The sequence below is a fragment of the Channa argus genome, chromosome 18 (genome assembly GCF_033026475.1).
Source record: "Channa argus isolate prfri chromosome 18, Channa argus male v1.0, whole genome shotgun sequence".
NCBI lineage: Eukaryota > Metazoa > Chordata > Actinopteri > Anabantiformes > Channidae > Channa > Channa argus.
In genome coordinates this window covers 17,368,922-17,382,185 of record NC_090214.1, presented here as the reverse complement: position 1 = coordinate 17,382,185, position 13,264 = coordinate 17,368,922, and the positions used below count along the sequence as shown (strand labels likewise).

The window sequence follows — 13,264 nt, the reverse complement described above, 5'->3', positions numbered from 1 at the left end:
AGAGAAGAAACAGGACTCTGAAGAAACAGTTGTGTGTTTACCAAGTTATTTAAGATGCTGTTATATAGACAATTACAGTCTTATGTGATACTGTTTACTTTGATTCTAGTTTGTCTTCTTTTGTCATGCCTTTAGGGGATGGGGTTTAACTCTACATTTTAGCAGTGTGGGCCAGTAGCCACCTTATTTTTACTTTTTTCTTAACTTTTTCTAACATAACATTCACCTTTTTTTCTTCATGTCATGTTTGTGTGAAAATGGAACAGAAGTACCATTTTCTTAAATTCCAGCTTGTGAGAGTAATGCTATTTAGCCTCTGCCTTATCAACATGTTGCCTCCCTGTTCTTCCATTACTTGAACAAGTCTAGGACAGTGAGGACAATCTTAACTTAATAATGAAAATAAATAAATCTAAGTCCATATTAAAAGACATACTCATATTCTTTAACATAGGTCTGTTATTTGAAAAGCAACAGTTGGCAGTTTGAAGCAATATTGCCCATGTAATGTTGCATCGTGTGAAGCAAGTGTGACAGCTCTGAAGTTCATGGGAAGTTAAACAGTATTTACTGTACTGTTTGTTTTTGACAGAGCTATGCCAACAGTTTCCCCTTGTTTCTAGTCTTTGCAAAAAGCTGGGCAGAGCAGTTCCTAGATGAATCTCTGTACGGGATAAACTTAGATGGAACTGATTATGACTATTTCATCTGAATAGAGCCTCTTCACAGCAGACATTGTGTGACAGCAGTGTGATACCAACACCTGTGCGTTTGCTACTATAACAAATTAAAATTAATGTTGTTATAAAAAAAAAGAGTACTGCCCACTGCCCTATTTATTTTTTTATTTCTATTTAACCAGGTAGAGATGAGGTATGAGTGTGGTAAAAACATACTTTAGTTTCTTTCATAAAACATGGACATGCGGCAATAAATCTTTTTCTAAGCTGTTTAAATTCAAAATAGAAAAGTAGGGTTTTCCATTTGATTTTCCAAAATAATTCCAGGTGGTTTGAGTAGAAACCCTGAGCGTTTCCTTTCCCATGAACTTGGTATCAATAAGCAATATGTGTCGTATGGCCTGACATGGGAGAGGAGTTCTTCAACATCATATTGCAGAGATCGTGTGGAATGGGCAAGAAAAATGTTCCTACAACAGCAGAATCTAATGATTTGTCAGGATTAAATTTACTCTGAAGGACAGACATAAACTTAAGAAGGAAATTAAAAGCCCTTTACACCAATTTTAATAACTCTAAATGAAGCAATAAAGATTATAGATTCCATTACATTGTTTTAATTTATTTCTATGTTGTTCATTTCATATACAGTACACCTCCTCAGTATCTGTTAGTTTTGGCACCGTGTTAATTATGTGTGTTCTTGTGGGTTCTTATGGTTGTACTTTCTTCCGTGAAAAATCGAAGCTAATGTTCCACCTTTGTAAAACACTATCAGAGCTTTAATGAAAATATAAATATTGACATTCAGCCTATACAGGTCCATCACAATCTGATGAAGCTGAGTGGTTGTGGGAGGGCTATAAAGTGGTGGAGACAGGAGGCACTGACTGTCAATCTGTAGTGTGCTGTGGTGAAAAGGAAGATTTTGATGATCTTTTTCTGTCTGTCTGTCTTTCTTCTCTTTCCACAGGGGGCCCTCCTACACTGAATATTTGTCTAGCTCATGGTGCTATCTCGCGTGAAAGCCTGTCTGCTCCTCCCTGCCTCTCTGCTTGCCTGTTCTAGCCGTTAGAGTGTGGGGAGGCTATGATAAGGTTATCAGGCATCCTCCATAGTCCAGCACACTGTGGAAGAGCACGCTGCCCTCAGATTTCACCCCCCTCCTCCGGCTGACTCTAACTCCTTACTTACTGTAGTGTGCCCTCTTTTTGCTGTCATCTTGTCTTTCGTCTTCTGGATTTCCAATCTTTGGACCTACAGCTGCTTTTTTTGCCAGTTGAAAAGGCGTTATATGTTTATGACCATATTTAGTTGTGTGATGTAGACATTTGGCTACACCCACAGGCCTGTCCTCCTTCTGTAGGCAAAACAAAAGATTATTATCAATGACTGCTTGTGCTGCACTCTGGTAATTTATTGGACATGTGGTTTTGATATGAAGAATTGCCCCTGTCTGTCAAGCAACTGCAAAAACATTAAACTTTTTTATTACATTATTTACCTTCAAATTGCTACACCACTTGATTCCAACAGTTTTTGGCTTGTGACCCATAAATTGAAGCACGTGTTACTTGTGTACCATCATCGCTGGTTGAATAAGTAATTGTATTATGGCCAATACGCGATGATATGGTTGTTGATATTGATGAATTAAACTCTTTTTCAAAATATCATTTTCAGAGGTTAAAAAATTAAACCTAACGGTAAGTTAACGGGAGTCAAGGAGGATGTAGTTGGTCACAGTCAGTCGGTGACAATGTAAAACATTTAAAGTGGGCTTAATGTTTACCATATTCAGTACTTCAGTTTGGCATAGTTTGCTAACATTATAAGCCACTGGTCATGTCAGACCAAGTAAGGCTGCAGCATCAAAACCAAAGCTGTGTTCTTTGAAAACCATTCTTTTTCACCATCTTAGTTTAACATCTTAGCATGCAAACATTTGTAGGCGAGTACAAGCCAAGTGCAGCTCGGGCTAATGGGAAAGTCAGTAGATTTAGATGCATCTTAACTGACTATTTTTGGCCTCGATTCAATCTCCAGATTTGTGAAGCAAATTTCAGGTCATTCAGTTTTGACTCTCAAGACAATTCAATGAAAGCTGGAAATGACAACCTGCTACTGTTGCTAGGATAAGTCAGGGTGATGATCACTACATTGACTTATAACGATGCCTCCTTTAGACACTATGCATGTTTATACAAAATGTGATGGCAAACCATTATATAGTTGTTAAGCTACTTCTGTTGAACTGATTCCCATCCTTCTGGACATGTCACTAGTGAGAAAAACGGTTCTAAAAATTGATGGCACTTTTTATTTGGCTTTATCTGACAGTCTCTGACAGTTAAACACAGTAAAAGACAAAAAAGTATGCTAGGACACAACTCAGCACATGCTAACTTCCAAACCCGCTATGTGCCCAGAACACCCCAACCAATACCAGCCTCTCCCACTGCTGTTTACTCCACATCCATAGTTGATACTATGACATATTTCATTAGCACATCATATTATCACAGTAATTAATGGCAGAAAAATACAGTGCACCATGATAAATGTGGATCGAGCCTTTACTGGCTGCCAGTGTGTAACAATAGCTAAATCAACAGGTTATTAGCCATTAAACATAACAAAACTGGGTGAATACATTATTAGATCCTAGAAAAAAAACAACCACAGGAAATGTTGATTTTCTTTACCCCAACTCTCTTGTATAACAGTAGGCGTGGATTTTCGTACACATCATCACTGCACTTATCTATTGGAGGCCAGAAGCATAGTAGTGTCAGTGGCAATCAAACAGTATCACCCCCCTACACACACACACACACACTGTGTGACAGCAGCCGACGTAATCACACAGCATCGAATAGTGTTCTGAGGAAATCTGCTGTCAGCTTAGTTGTCTGTTTAGTTCACTGTCAGTTTTAAAAAAGCAAAGTGATGGGTCGCTGCCACATCAGTCATCAAAATGGGAAAAAAACAAAGACAAACAAAAAATATATGTGTGTGTGTGTGTGTGTGTTTCCAACAAATAAAACTGTTCCTTTTCATCATGTGTCCCTGAAGCATCTTTCTTCAATCTTCTTGCAATTGCTTTCCAGGGCCAGATTTTCATTCCTAATGTCATGTGTCCAAAGCTAATTTGTATTGTATTTAAATGTATTTATATTATTTATACAGTTCTTTTATACTCTAATTAGTGCAATTTGCATTTTATGTACAGGTTTGTTTGTTTTTTATCTCATCTATAAAGCATATATGTTGAGCTTAACAGGATTTGTTACTGTTTTATAATGTTTGACTTCTATCCATCAGCTGCTGAACACTTAATAATTGTAATATAATATTTTTATAATATTCCCCCCTAATTTTATTTTAATAGCCTTAGGGAATCTCCAATATTTCTAATTTGTGCTGTCACAGTTCTCTTATTTGATATTGTTTTGTTGTAAGCGATTAGTCGGAGCATAAGAAACCGACTGTCTAATCATGGATTTAAATGTAATTATTTGCCTTTATTCTAATAAAGCCTTCATAGTTGAAGGTGAGGAAAGCTTCATTTTGTAATACTTGTAAGAAAGTTGTACAGTGAGAAACAAAAACCAAAAAAATCCTTTAAATTTCAAATTCTAAATCAGCCAACACGGCAAACCAAAACATAGCTGGTTGCAGATGCAAGTTGTGACAAAAGGTCTGTTTATTCACTAGTGTCTTATATCAGTAATTAATAACTCAGATTCCCATGAAATGTCTTTGATCTCACAGGGGAAAGTGGCTCTGGGATCTCCTTCTCTGTCTTCCATGAATGTGTCATCGTTGCCTCTGGCATGTTCAGCCATCTCTCCATCCTGCAGTACCGGCTACAGGCTTCATTTGCATAAACCAATTTGCAAGGCAAATTCTAGCTCAGCTCTCTCTTCACTTAGCGTGCCTGGCTATGTGTGTGAGTGTGTGTGTGTGAGTGAGAGACAGAGCTGCGCTTGAGTTAGTGTGTATTGGTTTTGAGACATAGCAGGGATATTTGATTCTTGATTTTTTTTTACATTTGTAATTTCCCAGATAGAATCAATTAGGCTCTGTCACACAGCAAACAGCGATATAAAAATTTATGCAAATACTTCACAGTTCTTGTTGGTGGACTTCGTCACCCCATATCATGTTTCTGAAAAATATTTCGGCTCAAAGTATTTGCGGCCTAATAAGAGCTGAAGAACGTAAAGTGCAAGTGTAACTTTTAAAGATACTACAGCACCTCACGGAACATATATATGCAAATAAACAAGGGGTGAACCACCACAAAAACACCAGCACAGAACTAATCTGTTGCTTTGTCTGACTTCTGTCTTGAACCAAAAAAAAACTAAACCAAACGACTTTTCAGAACGACTCACCGGTGAGGGTCTAAGATCTGCATGTTTTCTCTATTTTCTCCAGTTTTCCCCCGGGCTACCTTCGCAGCATCACCCCACCTCTTTCAGGACCTACATCCTGTTTGTTTAGTACCTACCCTAGATGATTCCCTACCTGTCATTTTTTTTTTGTCGTTACCTGTGCAGGATTTTGATTTGCTCTGTTTCCTCTTACCAGAAAGCAGCAGCAGCAGGTCTAACTGTTGCACTAGATCACAACGGACCCCGTTGCCCTGGTAATATAAACACATTTTGCATAAAGCCCTCTGATTTGTTTGCCAGACAGTAAGCTTCCATGTCACATCTCTTTCATGTGCAGACACTGATTTCTACAGTGACTATAACCTTGACACACCGTACATGAAATTATTTGGCTTTTTAAAATATGTTCTTATCTTTTAATGTGTACATTTGACACAATAATTTGTCTTCCTTGTCAACCAAACGTGTAGCTTAAGACTTGATTCCAGACTTCTGTTATGGACAATGCCGGTTAGTATTTATGTTAAAATATGTTCAGATTGCTTCTCTTGTTTAGTCTGTTGTCTGGTAATGTACAGGCTCGTACGTTGCTGGCCAGGCATAAACATGTCATTTACTCTTACTGTGTCATTCTTACATCCTAATTAGAATCAATTAAGCTGAAAACTGAATTAAACAGAAAACATTTTTACAAATTCTGTGCTTCTCCTAGTCCTTGATTTACTAAAAACTTGGGTGATGATCTGATTTGCCTCGAGCAGCTAATGTCCTGACAGGTTTGGTGTTTGAGGAAGGTGGTGATTCTTCGTTAGAGCTGCCATTTGTTTGTCCAAGTAAATCCAACAGGCTGACTGGGTGTGGTGACAGTTGACTAAGTAATCAATCCCTTTTCCACAGCCTGTCATTAATCCCTGTATCCCATTAGACTCAGTGCACTGGAAGAGCCAAATGGCTACAGTGAATGTATGCAAGGGTGTGTGGCCAAAATGCGTTTACTTGCCAGTTTGTGCAATTCTGATTTTTTTTACTGAGATTATAAAGGTGATTTTTTTTTTTTTTAACTCCTCGTTAACAACAATGAATCTGCTGAGCATCGAATAAAATGAGAACATGAAACTTCCCTTCATCTGCTTTCTAGTCCTTTCTCAGGAACGAATAGCTCTCTGATATTGGATTTGCATGGTGTTCCAGGTGTGTTATTTGAATGCAGGATCACTCCATTACACACTATCTCTGGTCCTGCAGAAGATTTCCACCTGAGGCCACACTTGCTGACTTGTTGTTATTCTACATCCTGCTCCGACGGGAAAGTGACTCAGAAAACCATACGGAACAAGGCGAATGGGGAAAAAAAGTGTGTTTACAGTGCTTTTAGTGTCATCTTTAACAAACACTGTACGTGTATTTTGCCTTGGAGCCATGAAGGGTTGCATATCTAATTTCACTTTGCATGTCTTTGTCTAAACACAATGACACGTTCATTGTCCTTCTCACTTCACCCTTTATTTCACATAAAAACACTTAACACACATACCGACTAATGGCTAATTTACATTGCTAAAGCATGTTTTCAATTAATTACATGAACTGGAACAAAAGTGACATTCTTGTTGTTTGATTTATCAAAATCGAAACATACTTTCTATATAAATAGCATCTCCTATTCTTCGACAAGTAAATACATACTAACTTCCAATAAATTAACATTTTAAACAACTATTACATTTTTTCTTTGTATTTTACATTTTCCTGAAGTGAAATTATCTTCAATATTCTACCATATTCTTGCACTTTGTGTGACCAGCTAAAATATAGCATAACTTTTTTGTTTTAAAATACTTTTATTGTTTTTTTTGTTTTTATTGTATTAAAAAAAAAGACTTGCATCTTAGTTCTCCTTCTGTCTTCACTTCATGCCGTGCTGGCTCTCATGGTGCCTGCGGAGATCTACCTTTCGTTGGAAACCCTTAGAACAAATGTCACATCCAAACGGTTTGAAGCCAGTGTGTTTCCTGCTGTGGGTGATCAGGTTGGAGCTTTGGCTGAACGCTTTACCGCACACTTGGCATTTGTGGGGCTTTTCGCCTAGAATATAAAACAGACACAAACACACACACAATTAAATCTTGCATCACTTTTAAATAATGTATGCAATCTAGCCGTGGTTCAGGTTTGTCGACCATACCAAAAATGGTGTCAAACGTTCTTTTTTAATCATAAAGATAAAGTTTGCATTAGTATACGTGAGGGAAGAAGCATGCCATTGTTCAGATTTGTCAAACATTTATTGGCAACAAATATGGACTGCATAGAGTTCCTTTCAGAGAGCTCTGCATGAAGCAGGAAAACCAGATATGCAAATCAGTAGGACATTTGTTTAAGTCTCTTTTTCTGATTTATCAGCAGTTATATTACTCTTGGAAACAATTGCTGCATGCTGCACCTGGGGAGCTGATAATTACAGCAACAGGAGCCAGAGACAGCTTTAGTTTCCTACTAGTGTATTAAAATATGTCCAGCTCAAATGAAATCAACAGACTTATTTACCTGTGTGAATGTACGTGTGCTTCTTCATATCAGACTTCTGGTGGAACCTCTTGCCGCAGTACTGGCAAGGGTAAGGCCTCGTGTCCGAGTGGATGAGCAGGTGTGTGGACAGAGTGGAGGAGCGCTTGAATGATTTCCCACACATCTTGCACTCAAAGCTTTTTTCCTGATTAAAGTCCAAAGCAGAAAAGATGTTAACAAAATCATCAACATGTTAGGAGAAGGCCAGAAAAGATGACATTCAAAATTCATTTCTTAATTTCCAAGCAAAACCTCACCACAAGGTTCAGTTAGTGGCTGTTGTGAAGCTTTCAACCATATAACATGATCTTCATTAGCAGATGGGCATAGTCCAGTTATTACAGTATTACAGATGTTCACGTTTCATTTTGTGTTAATAACATAAAGGTTAGATAGAAGGCTAAATAAGTCACTATTCAATGTCAGCTGGAGGAAGATTGGGTGATGAGTGGAAGCTCCAGCAGAGCTACTAAACAGATCTTGTGGTGAAAGTGTGGTGAAAATGTCCAAAGACACAGGTCTAAAGGTCAGTAAGCTGTTTTTATTCCAATACACTTCAAAATCTCATGCTGACATGTACTGAATGTAGTTACATTTTGCTTTCCCCCATATGTTTCGCTCGTGTTGATAGCCACAATTGTGGCTTGTCAGATTGGTTGTTTTCTTTTTTAAAATTAGAACAATATTGCATAATAATAATAATAACTTCAGTCCACAGCCCTTTAACTTTTGATTTTATAACAGCCACTGGTAGTGGCTCTACATGTTTTATTGATCATTATTACTATTATGGCCACTTGACTGCTGGTCTGTGGGATCAGGTCTGTGAATATAACCCCGATAATGACAAGTCACTATCATCTAACATACAGAGAGGACATATTTTTTAACATAGTATTTACAATAAAAACTGGGCATTTACAGGATCGGGAGAGTCACATGTAGAGTTGCATTATAGGAAGAATCAACTTGACCATTACTAGAGACAATCTGTTGCTTGCAAGTTGCTAGTTGTATTACAGAGTCATATACCTGAGAGTGGACGTTCATGTGTTGCTCCAAACTGACAGCGTGACCAAAGGTTTTTCTACAGATGCTGCAGCCAAAAGGCCTCGTTCCACTGTGGGATCTCCTGACGTGAACCTCCAGGCCGTGTGGCGTTGAGAACACCTGAAACAGAGTTTGTCCATAAACAAACGGTGTTGACAAAGTGAAGACAATCTAAAATATGTCCTGGTGGATAAACTGTTGGACACATGGAAAGGAAACAGAAGCTATCCAACGAACAATATAATCACAAAATTTATAAAGATTTACACATATTTTAATTACATGACATCAGACGTCTGGCTTTCATGTGGACTGTACCTTGTCACAGGTAATACAGTGGTAGGTGTTGGAGGTGGGGGAGTAGTGTGTGCTGCAGTCTAGAGGCTGCTGAGGTTGTGGGCTGCGGCTGATGTGCCTGCCATACAGACTGGTGGCATGCTGCAGCACTGTGGGGCTGAAACTCATCTGACGAAGCTCAAATGAGGAAGGCACCGGCTCCCAGGCGTATGCTGGCTTATAGTAAGGAGGGAATTCTGCCATGTGAGACTCTGAGGATGAACACAAAATCATCTACTTGTTCACTGCTTAACAACTACACTTCAGACTTAAAGTAAAAAGTTGGAGATAAATGCAGTGGCAGCTCACCAGTTAGGTAGTAGGGCTGTGTGGGAGCCACCGAAGGCCTGGTAGGCTCAGGGTGAACAGCTAAGGCACATTCAAGCTCTGCCTCATCCTTTTCGAAGGAGCAGGAGTCGGCAAGGGAAGAATCTGATTGTGCCTTGTCTGAGGAGTCTGCACTCTGAACCTGTGGTGGAACTTCTGCAAATCCACCACAAATAAAAATGTGATTGATTCAAGCAAACGGTGCACACGTCAGAAAGCAAATATCCTATAAAAACAACACACTGCACTTAATAATGGAGGACAATTTGTTTATATAGGAAACATAGGACTTGAAATGCACAGATGTATGAACTAATTAATAAATTAATTAGTAAACAGCACATGCCTGATTTATGCGTTTTAAAAGACTTATAATAGTGAAGTAGTTCAAAAAGAAAATAAAAATAAACGCTAAAATTAAATTGTCCTAACAGTCGCTTTCCTCACATATTTAAATACATTTATTTAACTCTTACCTGTAGATAATGAGGCCTTTGGCTCGTCTTCATACGATCGATGAACATTATAGGACGTGCACCTTTTGTTTTTGACCAAGAATGACCGGGGCATGTTGATCCTACACCAGAAAGTTTTCATTTGTGAAACGCCACCAATGAACGCTTAAACAATTGCATTTAAAATATGACTGTCAAAATGAAAGATGATTTGTTTGTCTGTAATTTACATCTTTTTTCTTTTTTTAGGTAGGATACTCTGTTATACCACAACTTTTCAAACTCTAAAATGTAGCCCGATGCGCAACTTGTTTATCTTATCAGAAATTATTTTTGGAATAATTCCGTTTAGCGCCTCCACATAAAAAATAATTAACACACTTAAGACATTTAAAAAGTATCAAATAAAACTTTGGAAATGCGTCACTCTTTCTTGGATTAATGTCCCCACATACTCACCGGTAACTTAAGAGGCTCCTTCCCAAATAGAAAGCGATGGTAAAATGACAATAAAAATAGATTCCGTGATTCTTGACTGTGAATCGGTTCAGGGGCGAAAATGCGTCCTAAAATCCTTTCCTAAAAGTCAGAAAAGCAAAGCAGTGTAAAAGCATCACACTTGTTGTTCTTTCTTCTCTCCCCTCCCTGATTTTCAATCAGATAATTTCGTAAGGGGAATCTGACTGTGGTTTTAGCCAATGAAAGGCCAACCTGCAGGTGGAAATTTGCGTAAAAAAAAAAAAAAAAAAAAAAAAAAAAAACTGGGCCTTGCTGTCACTGAGACAGTTATACAAAACACACAGTGCTCTTAAAAATACGAGGGTTAAGGGTTAAAATTTACATTAACGAATATAAGATTTTAGTCCTTTAAACCAAAGACATTTGTATTCGATGGATGTTTGCGCAGGTATTAGAAATATTTTTTTAATTACCAAAAGAACATAGGCCAAAGCCTAAACAGTCAAAAATGTAACAATAAAAAATCTGACGAAGGAGACACATTAAACAAAAAACCTACAAAATATTACCACCCACCCAAATTTACAGGTTTTTCTCTACGTAATGCAGTGTACGTGTGTTTAAGGTGTGAGATTTAAATGGCCAAAATGTGATGTGATGTGAGACTGTAGCACTTCCACACAACAAACCAGTCCGGAAGATGAACACTGTTAACAGTATCTCTATTGAGTAAAGCCAGACAATATTCTATCAGGACAGATTTTTATGCTTTATTGTTTATTGTATAGGATGTTTTTGTGTCACAAACGTCACCTAGAGTCTAGCATATGAGCAAGACATCCAGTTATTTGACAAAATCGTCATCTTGCGTGGGGAAAAAACTTTAAGTGATATCAACGTTATTTTTGTTGACGTATTAAAAAACATCGAGTCGCAGGATCGGAAAAAAAAAGAACACTGAGGAGGACAGAATAAGTCCAAGTACGACATCTTGTGGACAGTTAGTATAACTTTAATCTTTGCATTTATATTTGGTGTTTAAAATTGTGCTTGGAAGTTGATACAAAATTTAAGCACTGGAGTGTATTTTTTTAGATTAAAAACAATATCCTGTGGAAGCTTTTCTTGATATGTTTCTGCATGAAAATGACATACAAAATACAGTTTGTGTGTCAAAAAAGAGCATTTAATCATAGAAAATAATGCCAGTTTATGTCACCTAAAATATCTCTTAATCAGTTTGGGATCAATAAAATTGCCAATGACTATTTCCCCACATGATTACATTAAAGGTTTTTTATTCAAGAACCCAGTTTATGGGTGTTTACATACACACATAACGTACCCACTGGTGGTGTTATGATGGACAGGAGTCATTATCATAAGCGATCAGAACATACTATCTCACCTTGCTGCACGTGGGGCTGTGAAAGCACAGAAACCACAGTCCCCGTTTGTGCATATTGTCTTTATAAACTGGGAATCATTAAAGATAAAATGTAGGTGATTGAAAGATAGGCATGTTTCAATTAAAGTTTTAGGAGAAGTCTCCAATGTATGTTGGATAAAGTTATAATCATTAGTTAGATATTGTTGAATATTGTGGTCTTTTGCTGATTTCTGAGCAGTTTTCTTCTTTGACACTGTAAAAGCTGCAATGTCTCTAATACTGTTATAATGTTTTCATCAGTTGCTGTTATGAGTGGACATGGTGGTTCCGTGGTTGAGCATTGGTTTAGAATGCAGAAAGCTGTGGGTTTAAGTTCCACCCCACCAGGTCAAAAATGGGAAGGTTGCAGTTCATGCCAAATGACCCTGAAGGGTCAAGAATTTCTTTTTAGTCAGTAGTACTTTCCTGGTCAACATATACATTGGGAATTATGTGTGATATCAGTTTTGAAAGATCACAACTGTACCCTCTGTTCTTCTAGTGCTTCCCATCCACTGCTGCAACTGTGATTTGCCTTTATTCAGTAGCGATGATGCTCTTGTACCTTGTACAATCTTCATAAAGTCTCACAATCTGGTTTCTCATTTGCGGAGGCAGTTTCTTACAGTGACGCCATGTTTCATATACAACCCAGAGCAAAACTGAAAAACCTGTGGCATTGACAGGCTATTTTACAACATTATTCATTCGGTTAATCTACGTGGAAATCATGGGTATACTCAGTTTTGTGGTAAAAAAGGACGCATACACCTACATACAGTACCCAGCAACCTGTTCCACTGGTCAAACCAGATTGAGTAAATATATTGTCGGATATTACTGTAGTTATGTTGGCAATGCACTTTATTTCTACTTTCTGGTTAGATGCATTTAAAATGCAGTTAAATTGAATTTAAAGGTGTGACTATTAAGTTGAATCTATATTAGGCAAAACAAAAATAGTGCTCGATTACACATTAACCAGCAGTTTGTAATAGTTTTGATAAGCAGAGGCGCTGCAGGTATACCTGCCTATAGGCTATTTTGAAAGTGACTATAGTGCAAAGCCATATTACATGTTATTTAATTAAAATGTAAATAAATGCATGTTATCATTAATATTGTATGGAAGCACTTTTTCTGCTAGGGAAAGACGAAAATATAACAGTTTTAAAAAATGCAAAGATAAATATATTCGCAATAAGTAAATATTCAGTGATACTAATTATAAGTATAATTTTTACCATCAATAATTTCTGTAAGGTTGAAGGCTTACAAACCAATTAATGTACAACTTCTAAACAACATTGTAATCACTTATAGTTTTGCCCTACCATGATTTTTTTAATATACACTGTTTCTAAATTGTTATTTTCCGCCTTTATTTTTCCTGACAGAAAAGCGCTTCACCGCTCATCTCTCAACTAGCTTGTAATAAATCTAATTTGCGCGTGCGCTCTTCACTTGTGGGTCACGCGAAACCGCATTACACACATCGTCCTTCCACCAATAGAAAGATGGGAAAAACAATCTTAGCTTTGCAATAAAGCAAAGAATTCG

General features: G+C 37.5%; 1 protein-coding gene across 1 annotated transcript; it reads right to left on the bottom strand.

Moving 5' to 3' along the window:
* Window positions 1-6,567: 6,567 nt before the first annotated feature.
* Window positions 6,568-10,474, bottom strand: gfi1b (growth factor independent 1B transcription repressor). The gene is made up of 7 exons (XM_067485067.1): window positions 10,276-10,474; window positions 9,838-9,938; window positions 9,344-9,517; window positions 9,017-9,246; window positions 8,681-8,818; window positions 7,628-7,793; window positions 6,568-7,165 (listed from the first exon to the last, which is right to left on the bottom strand). Exons 2-7 carry the CDS (start codon window positions 9,929-9,931, stop codon window positions 6,987-6,989), a joined length of 981 nt encoding a protein of 326 aa, XP_067341168.1. The 5' UTR covers window positions 9,932-9,938; window positions 10,276-10,474; the 3' UTR covers window positions 6,568-6,986.
* Window positions 10,475-13,264: the final 2,790 nt, after the last annotated feature.

Excerpts from the sequence above, each read along its gene's own strand:
- gfi1b (XM_067485067.1), bottom strand. The coding sequence starts at position 9,931 with ATGCCCCGGTCATTCTTGGTCAAAAACAAAAGGTGCACGTCCTATAAT. Across the intron at positions 8,819-9,016 it reads ACTGTATTACCTGTGACAAG|GTGTTCTCAACGCCACACGG; the intron begins GTACAGTCCACA and ends ACTCTGTTTCAG. Across the intron at positions 7,166-7,627 it reads GCACACGTACATTCACACAG|GCGAAAAGCCCCACAAATGC; the intron begins GTAAATAAGTCT and ends TTTATATTCTAG.